We start from the raw sequence: 23569 nt of genomic DNA, 5'->3' as shown, positions 1-23569 counted from the left end.
CTTCAACACTCAAGAGCCCAAGTTCAGTCATGTTACCAAGTAAAAGAATCTGCTACTAAACTCCTTGATTTTCTTCCTGTTGCCTACCTGTAATTTCTCTTCCCACTCCTAGTTGTCCGGTTATAGCCCTTCGTCGCACTCACAGACTGTCTCATACAAGCACATTGGGATATCGTTCTCCAACTATTCAGTCACCAGACCTGATTCCGTCACGAGCACTTCCCAACTAAACGTTTTGCTTTTTTGTCTTGACCATAGCTATGGGGTGTAGTTCTTCGAAATTGCGTCAAGGGCGCGCATAATGATGACGTAATCGGCTGTGTGAGTGAGACCGAATTATCGGTAGATTGACTGACATGACATATTCGGTTCCTTGTGTCTCAGCAGCTAAGTCAGCTGGAGCTCTGCGATGCCGATGCTGCTTCAATAATACTTCACAGTTGGAACGAATGAGGAACATCGTTTGTCATGGAAGAATACGATATGCAACGCCGGTACAACGATCCCGCTCATTTCCAGACGAGGAAAATTTACCATGTGAGTAAAACTAAGTATAAGGGTGGCTCATTTGACAAGCTTTGCAGTAGCAGTTGTGCTTGCGCGCTTGCCTGTTGAGCTCAGCGGTGAGGAATGGAATACCGGCACAGTCGGTTGACATTTGACTAGAGTTTCTAAGTAGGAGCTTACTCCACACTACATACACTGACGTGCTGAAGTACCTCTTTTCATGGAGAAATCTCGTCGCCTCCCCAAACCCATACTAGTTGAAGGGCTGAAAGACATTATCATTCCTGGTTTTTCCCAATTACCTTACGTGGTTTTGGTCCACTTTTACTGTCGGATGCCTTTCCTGACGCCAACTCTATATGGAGGGATGTATTCACTATTGCGTGTTTTTATGAAGGTTTGTAGTATGTAAATGGAGATGTGTATTAAAGCACAAACTCAAATACCCCAAACTAGGGGAATTAACCAGACATGGTTAAAATCCCCGGCCCGGCTGGGAATAGAACCTAGGCACTCTGAACCGAAGGCCACTATGTTGACCATTCAGCCAAGTACCGGTAGCCTAACTAATTATAATTATAATTATTATTATTATTATTATTATTATTATTATTATTATTATTATTATTATTATTATATTCACTTCTTGACTCAAATATTTCGCCGCCTTTTCCTTAACAGTAGCAGCTGGGTATTAAAAACCAGCGGCAGCGCTAGTCTTCCATGAATGCCGTTCTAAATTTAGGGTAACTAGATGCAAATATTTTTTTTTAAAGGACAACACTATTTTAAAAAGGAGGACAATGCCGAGAAAAGAGGACACAAAAATCCTCCATTGAGATTCTGAATTGAGACTTATATATTCTAATTTTCATATACATAAAAATTTATCCGTTTCAATATTATACAGTGAATTCTTACAAAATTTAAACAATGACACTAATTTACACGCCTTGCTGGTACTTTTCTGAAGATTCATTTGCCTTTGAGAGTTTTAGCTTGTCTAACATAAAAAAAAATACACATGTAAATTCCATTAGATTATATTGAACCAATACGAAGACTGTCGCAAATTCTACTTTGAAACGATTCCTATTATCAGCCCATTGTGCTGAGAACAATGAAAATACTCTTTCTATGTGCCCTGGTATAGAAAATAAGTATTCGGCAAGTTTGAATAACTCTGAACTACAATCAGCTTTGCCTGTTTCTGACCACAAAACAAATTGTTATATTCAGGGTCATTACTACCCTCATTCAGGAATTTTTTGAAATTGCAGAACTGATCAAGAGATTTCACATCATCAATTTGAAAGCCAAATGCAGAATTTATTTTTCAATATCACAATAGTAAATATAACTTTCGGCGCCATCCATTTAAAACAGGCTTCGTTCAAATCCTGCCGCTTGTCACGTCTGGTGTCGCACATTAAAATAGCAGTGTTCTGATGGGGTGCTGCTGAGGGAGAAGCATGCCGAGTAGTAGATAGCGTCTATTATCACAATACAAGGCTGCACAGAATAATCGCATGTACTGTAGGGCCTATATCGATAATCAGTAGCGGCGATTCGGAAATAGAAGTGTGTGTGTGGGGGGGGGGGGGGGGGAGGGGATGTGTTATACGCGAATCTTTTCTTGATACCTGAGCTCCCTAGTGCTGGATGGTAGACCTAGGTTATCTTCGAGATTCGTATTGGCAACCTTCGAAACACAAACTATAAATCGCTTATGCATCGCCGTGAGACATCTGGCGTACATTTTAGTACTAGTATTGCTGTTGTTTAGACAGCAAAGCCAAACTATAGAATTCATGCTAGGAACAAGATTCACATCCAGAAATGTTATATAATGTTATAAAATGTGTGTGTGACACAGTTGTTGGCTTAAGATAATAAAAGTTTAGTAAATTTATATCGATCGATCATATTATCGATTCAATTCAAATTTCATTTCCATTCAGTTGGCAGTATAACCGGAACCGGCAGAGCTCCCTGCTTACTCCTCACCCCCGTAAAACTTCGGACCAAGAAAAGGTTCGCGTATAGCACAGACAACAGAAAGTACCTAGGTTTGTGGGATATTGGGGGCCGGGAGCAGGCGGGGTGTATACATCAAAACTGAAAACAAAAGCTACAAAATGGTTTCTTATACTTTCTAAGGGAATTACGACAGAGAGGTAAAGGTTGACATTTTACCAGCTTAAGTGCGGTAATAACAGTTTTTTGAGATCTTCATTCAATACCATACAATAAAACTTTCACCAAAGGAACAATATTTTTTTTCTTGTTTTGCTATTTGCTTTACGTCGCACCGACACAGATAGGACTTATGGCGACGATGGGATAGGAAAGGCCTAAGAATGGGAAGGAAGCGGCCGTGGCCTTCATTTAAGGTACAGACCCAGTATTTGCCTGGTGTAAAAATGGGAAACCACGGAAAACCATCTTGAGGGCTGCCGACAGTGGGTTTCGAACCCACTATCTCCCGGTTGCAAGCTCACAGCTGCGCGCCCATAACCGCACGGCAAACTTGCCCGGTGGAACAATAATTACACATGTATTACAACTAAATAGAAGTACAATTAAATACAATTAAAAATCATTTAGTATTTGACTACTCACTAAGAAACTAACAGACACTAACGAGACTGCCACACTGACGACTGCGCGCCGCAAGTGGATGCATCATGCCTCAGTGCCCATCACTTTGGCAAAAAGAATATACCCCTGCTACCCTTCCTCACAGCACATGCAAACTTTCCACTACTTGCTGTGGTGCTATACAAATAGGTTAGCCGTGACGAGCAACATTTTTTTTTCTTATTTCCGCTAATAATTTTGTTATAATTAAAGAAAAAGGAAATAATTAGATGATAGGACGACAGGGCTTGTAAACATTGCTTGTTTTAATCTTCCTATAATTCCTAGTTTCAGCCGGCTAAAATGGAATACAAATGTAATGTTTTATCCACAAAGTGGGGGGATGCCCCCCCCCCCCGTAATCGCCGCTACTGTCGATAATTACGTTTCTGTATATCGATACGATATCGATGATGCCGTCGCGTAATGAAGAATACTTGTAAAAATGAAGTAATAAAACAGATTGCGCCAAAATACGCAGAATAACTAAAAAAGGACATTTCCGTTTTTTAAATAATCCACCCGACAATTGACTGAAAAGGAGGACATGTCCGGATAAAAGAGGACGTCTGGTCACCCTAGTTCTAATTATTGACTTAATTGTTGATAACATCGTGTCTCATAGCCTACTAGTTAGGAAGGATTTCCTTGGTGAGTGATCACCAATTATAATGATCTTCAGCGCTCATGCTAAGTATACAAGGGAACCGAAATTCGCGCACTCGGGCGTCTCAGCGCGACTCTTCACATGCTAGCAATAAAAAAATGTCGCCCTCAAAAGTTCGTCCTACGAATATATCCGACAGGAAAAGGACAAAAGAAAATGAGCAGTAAATCTTACAAACCAAGTAATGCACAGTGGCCTTTATAGTTGCAAGGGATTCCTCTTCGACTGTAATCTATTTGGTTAATAAGGTATTATTGTATTGTAAATATTTTGTAAACTCGGCCAATATTTAATCCTTGTATTGCACCGTTAAGAGCCTTAGCTCAAGTGCCCTTTCTAGAGTTTTTTTTTTTTTTTTTTTTTTTTTTTAAGAGAGATTGTTTTTGGGCTGGGTGATTTATCTGGAATTAGCGTCATCAAATTGCCGACATCATTGTAACCATGGCAACCAGTGTTCGTCCTTGTATACTACAGTAGGTCAGTAACGTTCTCCTCTGACTGTGCGCTTTCTTCCTGTAACTAAGAGCTTGAGCACATCTCGTATTAAGTGAACCCCGTTCTACTACTCAGCCCAGAATTAAAATCCTTGAACTGGTCGGAAAACAAACCCAGGGGTTTGGAATAAGACAGGGGCACGCTACCTCTACACCAGGGGTTTCCAATTTGTAAGGGCTCGAGGGCCATATTGGAAACGTTAGTCATGTTCGCGGGCCGCACTTGAATAATGGCCAATTTTTCTAAAATTCTGCATACAGTAGGCCTACAGAAGTACCATTATGAAAAAATAACATGCATAATTCAATTGAAATAAAGGTTTGATAATTTTAATTACTTAGGTAAAATATTATTTTACAATTGCAGAAAAGAGTGAAATTTAGAGCCGGGCTGAGTGGTTCAGATGGTTGAGGCGCTGGCCTTCTGAAGTTGGTAGGTTCGATGTTAGATCACTCCGAAGGTGCTCAAATACGTCAGCATCGTGTCGATTGGTTTACAGGCACGTAAAATAACTCCTGCGCGACAAAATTCCGGCACCTCGGCGTCTCCAAAAAACATAAAAAATAGTTAGTGGGACGTAAAAACCAACCATTATTGTTTGAAATTTGGATTTTAATTTTTTTAAATGAAAAATAATCCATTCAGATCAAGTGAATTTTAAAAAAAGAGGAAATCATATTAAAGAATGAACTAATTTGGACTTGGGTCTATAACGAATATAAAAATTAATACATTTTGAACGAACTATAAAATATTTTGTAACTATCTTCAGATTATTTATTAAAATGCTCTCGCCGGCCGCATTATATGGCTTCGCGGGCCACATGCGGCCTGCGGGCCACCATTTGGAAACCCCTGCTCTACACCATAGGGCTGCATAATAATATAATAATAATAATAATAATAATAACAATAGACCGTAAATGTAATACTAATCTATCTTTGATTTTCTCACAGTTGTTCTTGTAGATACACTCGTTTTTCTTTCGATTTATCGGAACACTTTTATCTCCCCTGTGTGTGGAGTCAAAAGATGCATTATTTGTAGCCCCTGCATGTCGTAAGAGGCTACTAAGAGAGGAGCAACCAAAGAATCTGTACTCGCTCCCTCGTCTTCTAAGCCCCAAAACATATCCGTTGCTGGGCGAGTTGGCCGTGCGGTTAGGGGCGCGCAGCTGTGAGCTTGCATCCGGGAGATAGTGGGTTCGAACCCAATTGTCGGCAGCCCTGCAGATGGTTTTCCGTGGTTCCCCGTTTTCACACCAGGCAAATACTGGGGCTGTACCTTAATTAAGACCACGGCCGCTTCCCGTTCCTAGGCCTTTCCTAACCGTCATCACCAAAAGACGTATCGGTGTGACACAAAGCAAACTGAAAAAGAAACATATCCATCATCCTTTGCTTTTTTTCGTGTAGAGGACGAAAAAATAACCAATTGCGAAGTATTTTTAGTACATAACCATCTTTGAACACCGTCCTTCAGTGTCTTCTGAAACTTGAAGTTAAATCCATTATATAAAAAAATGCCCTCTTCCTTCTCACCTATTGTCATCTCAGTCTTAGTAAATAGACCAATACAAGCACAAACCAACTGAACAGCGCACACACTTACTGACACTTCTGCGTCAGAAACAAAGTGCAATCATTGCGCCTATAGCGCGTACACAGAATGATGTTACTCTGCTTGCAAGATAATCAACGCGGAATATAGTAATTGAAAATTCAGCTATAGCATTTTACCGTGTTCCCACATGTTCAGAGGATGTAAATACGGTTGCTATGACTCATGAAGCAATCTCCGTATATTAAGTGATGGAATGTTTTTAACCAGAAATAAAAGGAACGGAGCCCTAATGCCGAGATGCGAAAGTCACGTAAAGTGGAAGTGAATTCTTTTAAATATATAAGCAATTCATTAATAGAAAAGAAGAAATCATATATAAGTGACTTTCGGTTTAGAACGAAAGTGTTACTCCCCATAGTTATTACTAAAGAAAAATGGGCAGCTTGGCTTAATTACCAGGTAATTTGTTAATAAAACAAAATAAAATTCCTTGGAGCAAATTATATAATTTCTGTTTCCGCAAAACTTTATTAATTTAAGCTTTCTGCGCAATATCTTGGTATGCTGCACAAGCTTTTTTAGAATATCTTCAACTATAATTTTTCATTTGTGCATTTTTTGGGACACTTAAACGAAAAAATCTAGCTTAAACCCCAGGGGCGTAACAAATGCGACACGGGCTCGCCTGCCAAAATAAAAATTCGGCCACCTCAGATAAACTGTAAAAACCTAGTCTATTAATTACAGCAGGTAGAAGTGCAGAAAACCATAATGTCAACTTATATAAATAAAGGGATTATTTATCGTAGGATTGTTAAACCGGAATGCTAAATAGGTTTTATTCGACTACCTCCGTGATTTAACGGCTGAGCTGCTGACTGCCAACCATTCACCACTTAGATCAGGGCCTCTCAGGGTACATGCACCAGTGCATTGCACTGTGCACGGTGCAAAAGACGACTTCGATTGGTTGACCAGAATGCAGACCCCCACTCCTCGATATGGAGCAATAGCGGTCTCTCTCTTTCCTCCACGCTTTCTTGCTCACTCCGCCTGTCTCCCTCTTCCTCAGTTGCTCCGTAGCGCTCCAAATCCGAGCCGAATTGAGCCGAGCTTAGCCGAGTAGCCCAGAGACGAATCGTTGGTCCGAGCGGAGTCGAGTGGAACTGATGCGCTGTGCACAGGAACTTTGCGCCTCAGATTGCACGCGGTGAGATTTTGGGCGTTTGAGAGGCCTTGACTTAGATGTTCGCACTTAACTTGTTTCATTTTTCAGGAACTACAGAACTATGCTCTTTAACCGATAATGAAGTGTCGGTTATAATAATTCATTTGATTACAAAAAAAATCAAGTTTGAAAAATATCAAACCGCACAGCTGATAAGCCTGGTCTATTTATTAAGTTTGCGCAGAGAGAGCTCGTTCACTGATTGCTATTACACCTACTTCTTATTGATATTTTACATTGTTGTCGAATAAATATGTGACAGAAGTTAAATATTCAGCAAAACTTGTGCATAAAACGGAATTAGGTGCACTACACGTTAACGAAGTATCATTTTCTAACTAAAATGTGATATTTTGGCATCAATTTTCATTGCTGTAATAATTTGGAGCGTGTCGCGGTGTTGATTTTTTTTTATTGCGAGGAGTCTTCGAGGCCCCTTAAAGGCCCGGGCCCGCTTGCATTGCCCTAACGTCACGCCCCTGTTAAAACCTACTTTTGCCTTGACCATGATCATGAGCTGTAGTTCTTCGCACGGCAGTGAGTGTGTGAACAGTAATGACGTGTTCGCCTGGTTGAGTTGACTGAGTCATCTGCTGGGAACTGGCATATTCTTTTCCTTGTGTGACAGCAGCAGACACGGTGGCGGAGGGGGTTTGTATAACGGTCCATCTTATATCGACGAGTGAGGGCGTACAGTTGTGTGCACTTGGAACAATGCCGTATTCAAGATCTCGTCCATTTTCTGCAGAAGAAAATTTACCATGTGAGTAAAACTTTGTAAGGCTTGTTCGACTGGCAAGCTTTGGACTGTAGTAGCTTGTGGTCTTGCCTTCTATCCTGAGTGATGCGGGGTCGAATACTGGTGCAGTCATTTGATTTGACTTTAGAGTCCTTAAGGAAGAGAGACCCGAATCGATGCATACACTGATACGTTCGTTGTAGAATGTTTTCCACGGGAATATTTCATTCGGCGCTTCCTCTAACGCATACTTACTGAAGAGATGATTATTATTATTATTATTATTATTATTATTATTATTATTATTATTATTATTATTATTATTATTATTATTATTATTATTATTATTATTATAAATTCATGTCTTGCTTACCATTACCAGATGAGTATTAAAATCAGCGATGCTTCTTCATGCGACCCAAAGGAGTAGTCTTCCTTGAACAGCGTTGATATTCATAAATGACGTAAGAGTTTGTAACATTTGTGTCATGTAACTTATATAGTTACAGTGGAAGCCATTTCATTTTCAGTTTCGATTTAGTTAATGTATAACTGACAGGTTCTTCAATCTGTCAAAACTAATACAGGACAAAATAACCATTTAAAATAAAAATACAATTTAATTGAAAATATAATGTTTCGTCCTTGAAAGTACATCATCAGATTCTATCAAGTCACACATTAATTATTTTGTTATTAATTGATTAAGCCGGCCCCGCGACATAGGGATACCGTGCCTGCCTCTTACCCGGAGGCCCCGGGTTCGATTCCGGGCCAGTCACGGCTTTTTATCTGATTCTGAGGGCTGGTTCGAGGTTCACTCAGCCTACGTGATTACAATTGGGGAGCTATCTGACGGTGAGATGGCGATCCCGGTCTAGGAAGCCAAGAATAACTGCCAGAGGATTCGTCGTGCTGACCACACGACATGTCATAATCTGCAGGCCTTCGGGTTGAGCAGCGGTCGCTTGGTAAGCCATGGCCATTCGGGGCTGTTGCGCCAAGGGGTTTGGTTTGGTTATTAATTGATAAATGGTTTTACAGTTCTTAATAATATTAATGTTAAAATTCGTCATGTTAAAACTCGTCATGCGCTTCCTAGCCCGCTTGGTGCCCATGATCGTTAAAGGCGTGAAGTCTGACTCCATGGTTAGCCGGTTCAAGTCCTATCGCAATGTTGGCCGGCAGGATAGGAGGCGTGGTGGTATTAAATTTCTAATCACTAGATTGCGTGCCAAAAACCTGGTTTAAATTCCAAACCTCTTCGCAGTGCTAATATGGAGTGAGAGCATACGAAACTGTTGATGATGATTTGTCCATCGGATGGGGACCTAGAGCCTCGAACAGACCCCTTGGTGTTGTTCGACAGGAGTAGGCTATGTACCGGCATCGAATTTTACTCTCTCCCGTCCTATTATCATAATATATCATGTCATTCATTTCCTCTGATTAGGTTGCCGTCAGGAAGGGCATCCGGTCGTAAAACTCGCTATGAAGATTCATCTCATTTCTCACCCGACCTCGTAGAGAAATGGGACAAGGGTTGGACATACATACATACATACATACATACATACATACGTACATTATTAAAGTATTTACTAAGGCTATCCCATATCATGTGCAGATAACTTTTCCTACTTGAGAATCTGCATTAATAGAGGTGCTACGATACAATGGATCAACAAAAAAGACTGGAGGAAGGATTTGTAATGTGAAACCCTTACTGCAATCAGTTTATTAGAACTTAAATAATGCATTACACAGGTACTGTTCTTTTCCTTTGCTAGTTGCTTTACGTTGCACCGACACAGATAGGTCTTATGGCGACGATGGGACAGGGAAGGGCTAGGAGTGGGAAGGAAGTGGCCGTGGCCTTAATTAAGGTACAGCCCCAGCATTTGCCTGGTCTGAAAATGTGAAACCACGGAAAACCATCTTCAGGGCTGCCGACAGTGGTGTTCGAAACAGGTACTGTTGACAATGATGTCACACATGAAACAACACAACACAGTTCTTCGGAAGGTTCACTATGTACAGTTCGTAACATTCATATTTGTACACGCCGCGTAGCAGATATATACAATGCTTGTATAATGTCTATATACGCATATTCAGTGCAAGAGACGTGGATACGTTATTGCACAAGGTATTAAGAACGGGATGTTAACGATCAAAAGCCTCCGTATATAATTGTAAACGAATGGGAGGGCAGTATGTTGTGTAGTGGCCTATTTGCTTGCAACAGTCTTGTTTGTACATACGAGGTAATGACCAGGAAATTCCGAACGAAAACAAACGTTGTGCGCATACCGCCAGACTGCGCGGCCTATGAGGCATGTACAGACATTAAGTGTCCTTGTTTGGTCAGTTCCGTACACAATGGGTATGGGCAAATTGTTAAGCACTAATTTGAAACAAGTTATCGTTAACCTGGCGCTTAAAGGCTATTCCCTAAGACAAACAGCACTCTACAGTGAATTATGTGCTTAATAATAATTTTCGGTACAATGCCACAACAAAAAATTTGCCGAGAAGAGCTAAAAAGAAGAAACTAAATGAGAGACAGGAGGGTTTCATTGTCAAACTAGTGGGGCAACATCCGAAAGTAAGTGCTCCAGAAATCCGACAGTTAACATAAACACTGTTTAGAAAGAACATTTCCAGCCAGACTGTTCACAGGGTACTTTGGAAGTATGGATACCACGGACGACGAGCAAGAAGGAGGCCGTTTGAAAGTCGAAAAAATCGAGTCGCTCGAATGGAGTTTGCCAAGACGCATGAAAATAGGAGCCAAGAGTTCTGGGACCAAGTTACAGTGGCTCACATAATTATTCGGACACGTTAGTAATTATAGTCTTTGCTACACACTGGCCCTATATTTCAGAGAATATATCGTTCACGCAAACTAGTTTCTGACAGAACCCAGTCTGACAGATTCAACACTACGTTCAAATGTGTACTTTTAGAAAACAGGAGAGAACCAGTGACCTCGGAACCTCATAACGCACTTAACGAGCTCCAACAAAATTATTCGGACACAAGTCAGTTGCCGTGCAGAGGTCGTGTGTAGAAGAGCCACGGACAGTGTGAACGTAAACATTCGGTGTGTTAGAGTGATGTGTACAACGTAAGTGAAAATGGGCCGCCGAGGAAGAGAGAGCACAATTGAACGGGGACAGCTAGTAATTTTTCACCATGCTAAAGGTAAAAGTTGTCGTAAAATTGCTGAAATTTTACAAATGAAGAAAAGTACAGTCTCTGATATTATCACAAGATTCCGGGAGGAAGATAGGATTGAACATCTACCGCATACGTGGCGTCCAAGAATATTTTCTGTGAGGAAAGAGTGTTATATCATCAGAAAAACGAGAAAGGAACCCAAGTTAAGTGCTCCAAAACTCGCTACGGAGTGGTGGAATGACGTTATATTTGCTGATGAGAGTAAATTTAATATATTTCAATCTGATGGGATGGTAACTATTTGGCGGCGTCTTAATACTAAGCTTCAAGAGAAAAATCTGAAAGCAACTGTGAAGCATGGTGGTGGACATGTAATACTGTGGGGGTGCAGTAGGTTAATTGGTTTTTATTGAGGGTAAAATAGACCACTTTCAATACCTTAGAATACTGAGGGACAATATGAAAAAGAGTCCCGAAAAGATGGGATTGGTGAACATTTAACGTTTTATCAAGATAACGATCCAAAGCATATGGCCTGGAATGTAAGGATGTGGTTATTGTTTAATTGCCCAAAGGTGCTTCATCCTCCCCCTCAATCACCAGACTTGAATGTGATTGAGAATCTTTGGGACAAACTGGATAAAGAAATAAGGAAAACAACAATCACATCTAGAGAACAACTGAAAAATCAACTTTAAGAAGAGTGGCAGAAGATATCTCCCGATTACATCCGGAAATTAGTGGAGAGTATGCCAAGTCGACTCAGGGAAGTAATTAAAATGAAAGGAGAGCCCACCAGATACTGGACCTTTAGGACCATAAGTAAAACGTGAAGTGTCCGAATAATTTTGTGCAATATTGGTTTAGGTTTTGATTTTGTTTTTAAGGATTATATATTCATTGAACGTGTTCATTAGAAGAATGATGGACGTTTAGTTTCTATATTCCATACAGCAACTTGTATCTAATTTATATGAGTGCTTTATTATTACTGAAACCACTAATGCAAAGGAAACTATAATAAATCTTGTCTGTCCGAATATTTTTTTTTTGCTATGGGCTTTACGTCGCACCGACACAGATAGGTCTTATGGCGACGATGGGATAGGAAAGGCCTAGGAGTTGGAAGGAAGCGGCCGTGGCCTTAATTAAGGTACAGCCCCAGCATTTGCCTGGTGTGAAAATGGGAAACCACGGAAAACCATTTTCAGGGCTGCCGATAGTGGGATTCGAACCTACTATCTCCCGGATGTCCGAATAATTATGCGAGTTACTGTATGTGGTCTGTTGAGACCAAAATTAACATTTTTGGACCAGATGGTAACAGCACAGTATGGAGGAGGGCAAATACTGCGAATGAGCCTAACAATACCACACCTACAGTGAAACATGTACGCGGTTTCATTCTAGTGTGGGGGTGTATGTCCTCTAAAGGTGTTGGTTCCATCCACTTTATCGATGGAGTCATGGACAAATGGGGCTATCTTGAAGTATTGCAGAAAAATGTTAAACAGAGCGCTCAAAAGATGGGGCTTCTAGCCTCGTTTATATTCCAGCAGAACAATGATCCTATACATACTGCTGGCGTATGTAAAGAATGTCTCGTATGGAGCGTTCCTAAGCAGCTCAAAACACCTGCCCAGTTCCCAGATCTGAACCCCGTTGAACACTTGTGGCCTCACTTGGAAAAAAAAAAAAAGGGGTTCGTTCTGGTCTACAATCTAAAGGTCAATTAAAGGAAACTGTGGCAGAGGAATGGGACAAAATTGACCCCACGGTCTCTAAAAGGCTACTGAATTCTATGCCGAGACGTTGTAAGGCCGGAATAAAGGCCAGAGGTTATGCCACAAGATATTAGGTTTTTCTTGTATCACAGAAAATGTTTGTTTAGTTGTTTGTATTACTGGGGTACAGTGTTGTAATATGAAATGTATGTTTTGTTTCCATCAGCATTGTTTTGTATATTACAGATGAAATGACATTGTTACCTACGTTGTCCTACTCCTTAATACCTGTACAATCAGACAGGACAAAAAGGTCCACGAGTTATTGAATTGAAAAAATGAAAACCTACAACCTGTTTTCCAGTCATTGACCGGGTCAGGTAAGGAATGAATGAAGCATGTATCTTATAGGCTGTTAGTACGATGGGGTCGCCACTCCCAAAGTGATTTTATTAATGACTGATAGATGCTATGAAATGAGAATGGAGAGTGTTGCTGGAATGAAAGATGACAGGGAAAACCGGAGTACCCGGAGAAAAACCTGTCCCGCCTTCGCTTTGTCCAGCACAAATCTCACATGGAGTGACCGGGATTTGAACCACGGTATCCAGCAGTGAGAGGCCGACGCGCTGCCGTCTGACCCACGGAGGCTCCCAGTTATTGTATTATAAAGTGTAAAATAACCACCTGTACAAATAAGACTGTTTCAGTCTGTACATAAGTGATTAATGCTATTTTTTTTCTACTTGCTTTACGTCGCACCGACACAGATAGATCTTATGGCGACGATGGGACAGGAAAGGGCTAAGAGTGGGAAGGAAGCGGCCGTGGCCTTAATTCAGGTACAGCCCCAGCATTTGCCTGGTGTGAAAATGGGAAACCACGCAAAAACATTTTCAGGGCTGCCGACAGTGGGGTTCGAACCTACTATCTTCCGAATACTGGATTCTGGCCGCACTTAAGCAACTGCAGCTATCGAGCTCGGTATTAATGCTATTAATATCTATGTATTGAACCTCCATAGTCTGTTACAAAGACACACAATATGTGTTCAAGCTATTATCATTGTTGCTTCATAACCAGGTAGAAAATGTAGTCGTAATTCTTATTAGATTCCAAATTTCTATGCAGAATAGAAAAGCAAGTCTCTGTGATCTTGTAGAACTTGCATACGAAACTCTCGAGTTCAATGGAAACACTTCGGGAAGCACTGCCTTAGATTTTCCTTTTTGTGTTTACATTGCGAAATGAATTTAGCAACGTAGGGTTAAGTCGGTGGACAGCAACATTTTTATGTCACACCCCCATGTAACATTTCTTGCGCCCCGTTTATCCTTTTTTCTATGATAGCGCAGTGGTTTTGTTGCTGGCTTCCCATTCAGACGGCTGGTCTTCGAGTTCCTGTGTCATGGGGTTGGGATTTTCACGAAAAAAGAAATTCACGCGGCATCATGAAGGGCACCCAGCCTTAAATATCGAACCAAATCCAAACTGAGCATGAGTGTTTACCCCGGCCTTAGAAATAACTGAGAACAGCGGTAGAAGATTCCTGTTTATTAAGATTTTTATTATTTAATATTAATAATACTTTAAAGAAAAGCCTCCGTGGCTCAGACGGCAGCGCGTCGGCCTCTCACCGCTGGATACCGTGGTTCAAATCCCGGTCCCTCCATGTGAGATTTGTGCAAGACAAAGCGGAGGCGGGACAGGTTTTTCTCCGGGTACTCCGGTTTTCCCTGTCATCTTTCATTCCAGCAACACTCTCCATTCTCATTTCATAGCATCTATCAGTCATTAATAAAATCAATGACTGGAAAACAGGTTGTAGGTTTTCAATTCTTTAAAGAATATAATACTTATGCACAATCATAGCGACGATGGGATAGGACAGGGCTAGGAGTGGGAAGGAAGCGGCCGTGGCCTTAAGGTACAGCTCCAGAATTTGCCTGGTGTGAAAACGGGAAACCACGGAAACCCATCTACAGGGCTGCCGACAGTGGGGGTCGAGCCCACTATCTCCCAAATGTAAGCTCACAGTTGCGCGACCCACGGCTAGCTCGCTCGGTTGTGAAATGTTAATGGTTGCATCATGTATGGCACACTGCTCGTGAGTTTCTCAGACTTCAAGTTGTCATTGGCTAAAGTAACCAAGCACTGTGGTCGTTCCTGGTTATTCACAAGAATATTGGTACAGCCTAGTTGATATTTACGCACTTTGGTACTAGCGAGAGTAGAAGCAGATATGGAAGGTGATTGTATTATTTAGACTAAATTCGCATCTTGGTATTCATTTATTCGATATTTTCAAAGGAGAATAGGTACTAAACTAATCGGGTAATCATTATCGTGGGATCGTTTCTTTTTCCCACTGTGAATTAGCCACTTGTCCATGAGTATGACGATAAGTGTAGGCCTATCACTAAGGACTTCCTGCCTGGTTCACTGTACAGTATTATGAATCTGAGAATAGCAATGAAAAAAATTCAGTTAGAAAACATTTTTATACTGTATGCCGAGAGTCCGTCTCATTCGCTGGACTGGTGCTCTACGCTTCGCAGGGGCCGGGGATCTAAACTGCGTATGTCTAATTGCTCTGGCTGGGGGGACTGAGTATTTGTATTAGGGGTTCATACCCCGTAAATAGGATTGTTCTCCTTTTTAATCTTTAGTAATCCTGCAAAAATTATATTTACCGCTATTTTAATATTAGGTGCTGTCATTGCCGTTACGTTCACTTGGGCTTTGAAATCAACTTATTATACTTTATACTCTTAATAACCAATACAAGAAACATTGTATCAACAGAAGCATCACTAAAATACTTCCTAGTACAAGCCCTAGCGTCAGCAATGTTACCCTTTTCAATTATATTTCATTATATTTACATTCTCAAATAACCGTTTCATTACAGGATCTAAAATCTTTTAATCACTAATCTGTTCAGCATTTTTATTAAAAATGGGAGCCAACCCCTTCCATTTTTTATTACCTGGAACAATAGAAGGTTTAAAGGAAAAAATGTTTTATTCTAATAACTTGACAAAAAGTCCTGCTAGCATAAGTTATCGAAGTACGTACAGTATTTTTATTAAAATAATTATTATCACCTCAGTACTAATTGGCTCGTTAGGTGGTCTAAACCAAAGCTCCTTACGTACGCTAATAGCTTATTCCTCCATCAACCACATTGGGTGAATAATTTCGGCAATAGTAGTCGGAGAAAATATGTGAGAGTTATATTTTATTGTCTACATTTTTAATCGTTCTGGTATTCGACAATCGTCACATCTATCACATCGCACTATTAACCATCACAGTAACATGCAATGGCGAAAATATGCCTTCCCAAGAAAATTGGGAAAATGGTGAAGGAGAAGAAGAATATTCTTGTACATCGAGGCCATGACATTTGTTTTATATTAAATATGCACGACCGCAAACTGCAAAATACTTGTTTTTTCTCTAAGGTTGGTTCTCCAAATATCAACTGCTGAAGCAGAATACTTTTAGCTGCCTTTTCTTTAGGCACGATTCCTGGTGGTTACTGGTCTTCATACAACGAAGAAATGAAAGTAAGGTTATAGATCCAACATAGCGGCGGCTCCGGCGAGCTCGCAATGCATTAAACAGGCTTGCCAACGTCGGCGCATAACCCACAAATACTGAATAACACGAAAGATGAACGGTATATATATAGGTTAGAGCTACAAATTATTGGTCTGTTCAAGACAATTGGTCTGGACTGGTTAGGTCTTGCTAGTGTCAAGAAAATGGTGACGTTATTTAGTTTTAGGTTGTTTCTATTTTTAATTCTTATATCAGTAAGAATACATTTTGGGGCGGGTAAGTTGGTCCCTGTCAATTATTCAGGAAGAACCTCTTCTCTATGCTACTCATTTTTCTAAGATTCCCACATCCGAACCGAATGCCTCCGAAAAAAAATTGCTCATTGTTAAGCTCGTGTTAATACTATAGACTGTCAACAACAATGAATTGTAAAAGCTTGCGGCGGCGAACGGAATTTTTACATACCGTATTAATTTATTTGCATTGTCGTACAGATTTGAATATCAATATATGCCTACAATATTATGTATTGTTGTACACGAAATCATTATTATAGCCTAATAACTCCAGTTATGCATATATATGCAAGAATATGCGCTTATTCCGTACATATGCATTTATATGCACTATGCAACTTAGCCGTTCAATTTCAAGTGGTATGAATCGCCTTTCTTTCTTATGGGCATATTAAATGACTTGAAACAGACTCTAGCTCATAACATGTATTTTTGTGAAGCTGGGAGCACATTTGGGATGAGCATTGGTTGCTTGGTAGGCCATGGCCTTTCGGGGCTGTTGCGCCAAGGCGTTTGGTTTTGGGATTGGGAGCACATTATTTCATCAAGTTGGCGGTACTGTGCGAGACAGTGCGAGCTGTTCAGAGCAAGGATGCCGCTGTCACGACGAGAGCGAATGAGGAGACATTTTTACAGAGGGTGGGCAGATGAATCGCCGGTGAGAGAATATGAGCCACAGCCGGATCTAGAAAACTTACCATGTAAGTACTATGATATTTGAATTTGGATTTGATGGATCTAACATGTGCTCTTAACCAATAAGAAAGGATGAAGTTAATGCAGTATAGACAGTGCGGGCACAATGCCAATGGAATGGAAATAGATTGTGTAGTGTAGAGGAAGGCACGATATACTTCCCTTGATCTTTACGGTAATTTAACAGGGTTTCGTCGACGTTTCAACTTCCTTCCGTGCAGACTAACACCTCGTCTGACAGTATTATCCTACACTCATATCGCTTGGAGATTTACGGGACAATAAATGAGTCGTAAGCCACGGAACGTGCTGTTTGACGTGGAATTCAAAACATTCGGACATAACTTTCTATTTCAAAAATTTCACTTGGAATTGACCAGAATTTGAACCAAGGACATAGTGAGAAGGTGGAGATGTCACTCGGCTATTACGCACTGTTTTCTTTCATTCCTTTTGAGCTGAGTGGCTTAGACAGTAAGTTGGCGGGCTCGATCCCGTCTCAATCTGTTACTTGAAGTAGCTCAAATACATAATACTCTGGCGCGACAGAATTCCGGCACCTCAGCGCCTTCAAAAACCGTAATTCAATAACACTATTATCCTTCCTTTCCTTTCAAGTTAACGCCGCGCGTGCGCGAAGCGCACCGAATCTTACAGTGGAGCAGGACCGCATACATCACTACTAGCACTACTAACCTCAGACACAGTAGACTTGAAAATGTCAAACGTTGTATAAGACGAAACTATTCTTTGCTTATTTGGAAATAAAATAGTTCAATAAATCAATCGCCATTGCTCTGCACTTAAAGCTGTCATACAGGTGGCAGATTCCCTATCAATTGTTTACTTAGTTTTTTCGTATATGATTTCAAACAACTTTGAAATTTGTCAAACATCTCCTTTCTTAAATTATTCTTGTCCCTAATTCCTTTTCCTAAAAACGAATATTTGCCCCTGTTCCTCTTGAATTTCAAGTTTTTCTTCATATTGTGACCTGTCGTACTTTTAAAAACTCTGTTCAGGCTTATTCGTCTACTAATATTTCGGAACATACCGCTTAGTCGAGCAGCTCATTTCCGTACTCCCAAACCACCCTAGACCGGGCGAGTTGGCCGTGCGTTTAGGGGCGCGCAGCCGTGAGCTCACATTCGGGAGATAGTGGGTTCGAACCCCACTGTCGGCAGCCCTGAAGATGGTTTTCCTTGGTTTCCCATTTTCACACCAGTCAAATGCTCGGGTTGTACCTTAATTAAGGCCAGGGCCGCTTCCTTCCCATTCCTAGGCCTTTTCTGTCCCATCGTCGCCATAAAACCTATATGTGTCGGTGCGACGTAAAGCAGATGGCAAAAAACCACCCTAGCCCAAAGTATATGACATTTTTCTGTCGCAAATAACCCAGAACAAACCATGCTGCTTTCCTCTGTAGCTTTTCCAGTTCTCAAATCAAGCCATCCTGGTGTGGGTCCCATACACTGGAATCAGACTATAATTGGGATCTTACCAGTGACTTAGACCCCCTCTGCTTTACATCCACATGCAACCCCTAAACACCCCTATAATCACATAAAGAGATCTGTAACATTTAATTACAACATCGTTAATGTGTTTACCCCAATGAAGATATTTCTTCTATTAACACCTAGGTACTTACAATGATCTCCATGAGGTATTTTCACTCCATCAACACCATAATTATAAATGAGAGGACTTTTCTTCTTGGTGAAACTTACAAGCTGATCTTTCATCGCGTTTACCATCATACCATTGTCTGCTTTCCATCTCGCAATTTTATCGACCTTTCCTTGCAGTCATTCACAATTCTATAACATATTTATTACTCTATACAGCATAACATCATCTGAAAAAAAAAACTTATTTGAGATGCCAGTTCTTCATATCGTATATATATATAAAGGAAACCATAAAGGTCGAATAATACTGCCTTGCGGAACCACTCTCCTAATCATTTCAGGACCAGGTAATGCTTCACCTACTGGAATTCTCAGGTTTTCTAGAAATTTAGCCATCCATTCAATCAGTCTTTAGTCTACTCCAATAGCTCTCATTCTCATCAGTAGTCGCTCATGATCCACCCAATAAAAACTTTGGAGATAGATCAATAGCGACCCATCCATCTGACCTCCTCAATCTAAAATATCTGGTATGTTTTACTGGAATCCTGCAAGTTGAACCTGTATTGCCTTCTATTAGACCAGTTAGTAATTTTGTAAACGTGCCTGATCAGAAAGAATGCTTTCCCAGAGGTTACATGCAACACATGTCAAGCTGGCTGGCCTGCAATTAACCGCTTTGTGTTTATCACCCATTCCTCTGAACACTGGGGCTACTGAAGCTCCCCGTGTGGGTGGGCGCGGTATAATAACACCCACGGTTTTCTCTGCCTGTCGTAAGAGGCGACTAAAAGAGACCCCAGGGGCTCTCAACTTGGAAGCGTGGGGTGGCGACCCTTAGCTGAGTCCTGACGTTGCTTCCACTTACTTGTGAGAGGCTCCTCACTTTCATCTATCCTACCCGACCTCTCTTGGTCAACTCTTGTTCTTTTCCGACCCCGATGGTATTAGATCATTCGAGGCCTAGGAAGTCTTTCAGTTCACGCCCTTCGTGGCCCTTGTTTTTCTTTGGCCGATACCTTCATTTTTCTATGTTTCGGGTCCCTTCCATTTTTTTTCTCTGATTAGTGTTGTATAGAGGATGGTTGCCTAGTTGTACTTCTTAAAACAATCACCACCACCGCTACTACAGTAACTCACCAGCCTGTTACAAAGACACCCGTAGATTAACTCGATACGTAAATCAACAAGAAACATGCAGAGAAATCCTGTACATGAATATTTTTTAAAATAAGAACTAGGTGAGAAACGTGTGTATATGAAACTAATTAGTATCCCGTACCCTAGAGAGATTTTAAATTTCTAACGTTTTATTTTCGGTGTACAGTTTTTGAACGATTTCCGATTTACAAGATACTGAATTAAAACTGTGATTATGCTTGACAGTGTAGAAAGTAAACATATCCACGAACCTGCTACGCTGGCGTAGCAGGGGTAGAAGTGATACTTCTACGCGGCACGTCTCAGGTGGCGGATACGAGGGTCCTAACCGGCTTGCCGGCGGACTTGAGGGAAATAAAATACCTCTCGCGGACCATACACACAACCCCCTGTGGGTGGGGGACGCAGACGAAGAATACACCCACGGTATCCCCTGCCTGTCGTAATAGGCGACTAAAAGGAGAGACCAAGGGATGATTGTATTAGAACCATGAAACTACTTGTGATTAGTACCATCACGCGCGGAACACCATTGGTCGCTTTTACTTGCGTGTAGTACCACTATGTTAGGTACCAAATAGGTTTGTGATTAGTAGCAACAGAGTACGTTGCCGGCTTTTACAGTACCTGTGATTAGTAGCACTTTAGGAGCGACACCATGGTTCTGGCTTGCCTATGATTAGTACCCACTATATGAGGAATACCACGGGCTATTGCGAGTCCCTGTGGTTAGTACACTTACGTGATGAACACCATAGGTTTGCGTTGCCTGTAAATGGCGCCGCAATGTGCGAAACACCATAGGTCTGTATTACATGTGCGAATTTCATTACCTGTGAGAAGTACCATAATGTGTGAAATACCGCGAGTCTACGCTACTTTTGATTAGTACCGCAACATGATAAATACCATGGTTCTACTTTTCTAGCGATAACTACCATTATGAGGGACCGATGACTTGGATTTTGGACTCCTTTAGACTACAAACATCATCGATTCAGTGTCGTGCTATAGAAGCAGATCCTTGGTCAGTCTCTGTGAATGTGAGGCACTGTGGGTCGGATCCACGGATTGTTTTAAATTCATATCCATCCATTTATTCTTCGTCCTCACGTTTTGAATTCTGGTCAGTGGAGGATTTTGGACTTTAAATTTGTCATTACATCTCGTCTCATTTCGTAGCATTAGGGGCCGATGACCTAGATGTTAGGCCCCTTTAACAATAATCATCATCATCAAGTAAACATACCCTCACTCGTTGCTAAATTTAACATTTCGTGCCAGGTTTAATGTGTAAGTTTTTCGGATGTCAAAAGCAGTTGAAGAGCTAATTTATTTTTCCGTGACTTTAGATGATCTGCAGCCTGACTGTCCAGCATGAGCTACGGAAAACACAGTTTTCCTTAAAATACACAACTGTCCCTTTGTTATTGAGCTTTTATCTCTAAGTACTTAAATGTGTTATTATTATTATTATTATTATTATTATTATTATTAATTGAATTTTCACTTTGTTTAAGAATCATTCCCGGTCTAGAAAGCCAAGAATAACAGCCGAGAGGATTCGTCATGTTGACCACACGTCACCTCGTAATTTACAGACCTTCGGGTTGAACAGCGGTCGCTTTGTAGAACATGGCCCTTCGGGGCTGTTGTGCCATGGGGTTTAGGTTGTTTTTGGAGGCATTACAAAGGTTAAAACACGTTAATAAAACCAAATCGTTCCTGTTTCACTTGCAAGAAAAAAAAAAAAAAAAAAAAGAAAAAAAACCAAACTTGAACATTAAACAACCTGAAAACTTAACCGTTGCCATTTGTTGTAGAGTTCAAATTTCAAATTGAAATTACACCTGATTGACGAACACACTGTAAATTACTTTTTAAGGTTTTATAACAAATTTGATGGCTCAAAAATTATCTCATTTATAAGACGCTTTTGAATGTTTCATTGTTTCGATATACAGTAATACATATGGCAGGCATACAGTCCGGCTTCTTGGGTGAATGATCAGCAGCTTTCAGTTCCGAGAGACCCAGTTTCGATTCCCAGCCAGGCCAGGGATTTTAATTCTCCTGGATGGTTGTATTCGTCTTAATACATATCTTGTCATCTACATACAACACATCACACTACCAGCAAGCACAGAAACACACACAAATTAATTGATACCTCTTTTTAGGGTTTGTGTCAGGAAGGGCATCCAGCCGTAAAACTGGGCACAATCCACATCGTGTGCCTGCCCTCATAAATTAGGAAAGAGACTATGAGTGAGAAGAAGATAAAGCAGGCATAAATGCATGCTTAATTTTTGAGCACTCTGTTCTGTGAGGCAAAAACCTACATTGATTTTCACTTTTGATAGAAAAGCACTTTCGGACGACTGTAACCCAGTACTGTTTCAGAAAATGTTCGATGCATAACTACCCTAACTGTACCTCTTCTTCATTTGCCCTCCTCCAAGAAAATTACTGTTGAATGTTGGTCTTTATTGTCTCATTCTCTTCTGGGCATTTATCGTAAAGTTTTGTTTCCTTTTCAGGGGAAGCAAAATGCTTCTGGTTGAAATATAGCAATGGCTTTCATCACCCAAGATCAGTGTTTGTTGGATACGATAAAGATGGTGGTAACCTGTATGTCGGTCGACTGGTAGATGGAGGAGATCTGTTACCTTGTAAAGTCGTACCAAATCATAGATGTGCCTATGCTGCTTCCAGAAACCAAGAAATAAACACTCTCCAATATGAGGTACAGTATGCAATAAACAGTGCTGCATAACACAGCAGGTCATAATGCTACTTAGGTTCCAAAATGGGTAAAAAATAAATAAATAAATGCAATGTTAAGTAATTTCACATACTGTATATGAGTTGACTATGTTTGTAAGTACAGGAGATATTATAAGTAGAATTTTGTAAACAATATAAATTTATTAAGGATGAGGTGTGTGTTTAGTAGAAAAAATTGTTAGCATAAATTGTATAATATTGTATTCTAGGAAAATTTTCTTCTTCTCTTGTTAATTTAAAATTTAGTGCTTGACAATAATGTATTTTAGGCTACCATTTGCCACCGAGGTTGACACCTCATTTGCAAACAAAGAGATTTTGATTTGATTTTGAGGTTCAAAAATTGTCCCTCCGGGTCATGTGCTGTTAGTGTGGTTTGGATAAATTTAATTTTTGTCTTTAAATCTTATTGTATGTCTTATAAACTGTCAGGAAGCTAATTCTTCATCTGGCAGAAAGATGTGGACGTATGTTATCTGATCAAAAGTATCCAGATGGAAATTAGAGCCTAAATGTCACTACGACCACCATTGCTGATACAAAAGATTGCTGAGGGCTCGATGTTGTGCGTTGCCATGAGATAGAAAGTTTAGTGACTTTGAATGAGGAATGGTTATTGGTTGCCATATCAGTAAGCAATCAATCTGGGCCATTTCTGTCCTTCTCAAGCTGTCCAAGTCCACT

At 40.6% G+C, this 23569-nt stretch overlaps 1 protein-coding gene across 4 annotated transcripts in view; it reads left to right on the top strand.

The window, feature by feature from the left end:
- Positions 1–23569, top strand: part of LOC136869478 (uncharacterized) — a 37614-nt gene that overhangs the window by 5422 nt on the left and 8623 nt on the right. For 2 of the 4 annotated variants that reach the window (XM_067144855.2, XM_067144853.2), the window contains exon 2: positions 22639–22844. In XM_067144855.2, the coding sequence (XP_067000956.2) occupies positions 22639–22844 (206 nt within the window). Of the gene's footprint in view, positions 1–7707; positions 7865–17195; positions 17312–22638; positions 22845–23569 lie in introns of those variants that run through there. The other 2 variants (XM_067144854.2, XM_067144852.2) reach the window with 2 other exon arrangements.

Source organism: Anabrus simplex, chromosome 1 (genome assembly GCF_040414725.1).
Source record: "Anabrus simplex isolate iqAnaSimp1 chromosome 1, ASM4041472v1, whole genome shotgun sequence".
In the NCBI taxonomy this organism is placed as follows: Eukaryota; Metazoa; Arthropoda; class Insecta; order Orthoptera; family Tettigoniidae; genus Anabrus; species Anabrus simplex.
This window is presented reverse-complemented; position numbering and strand designations above follow the sequence as displayed.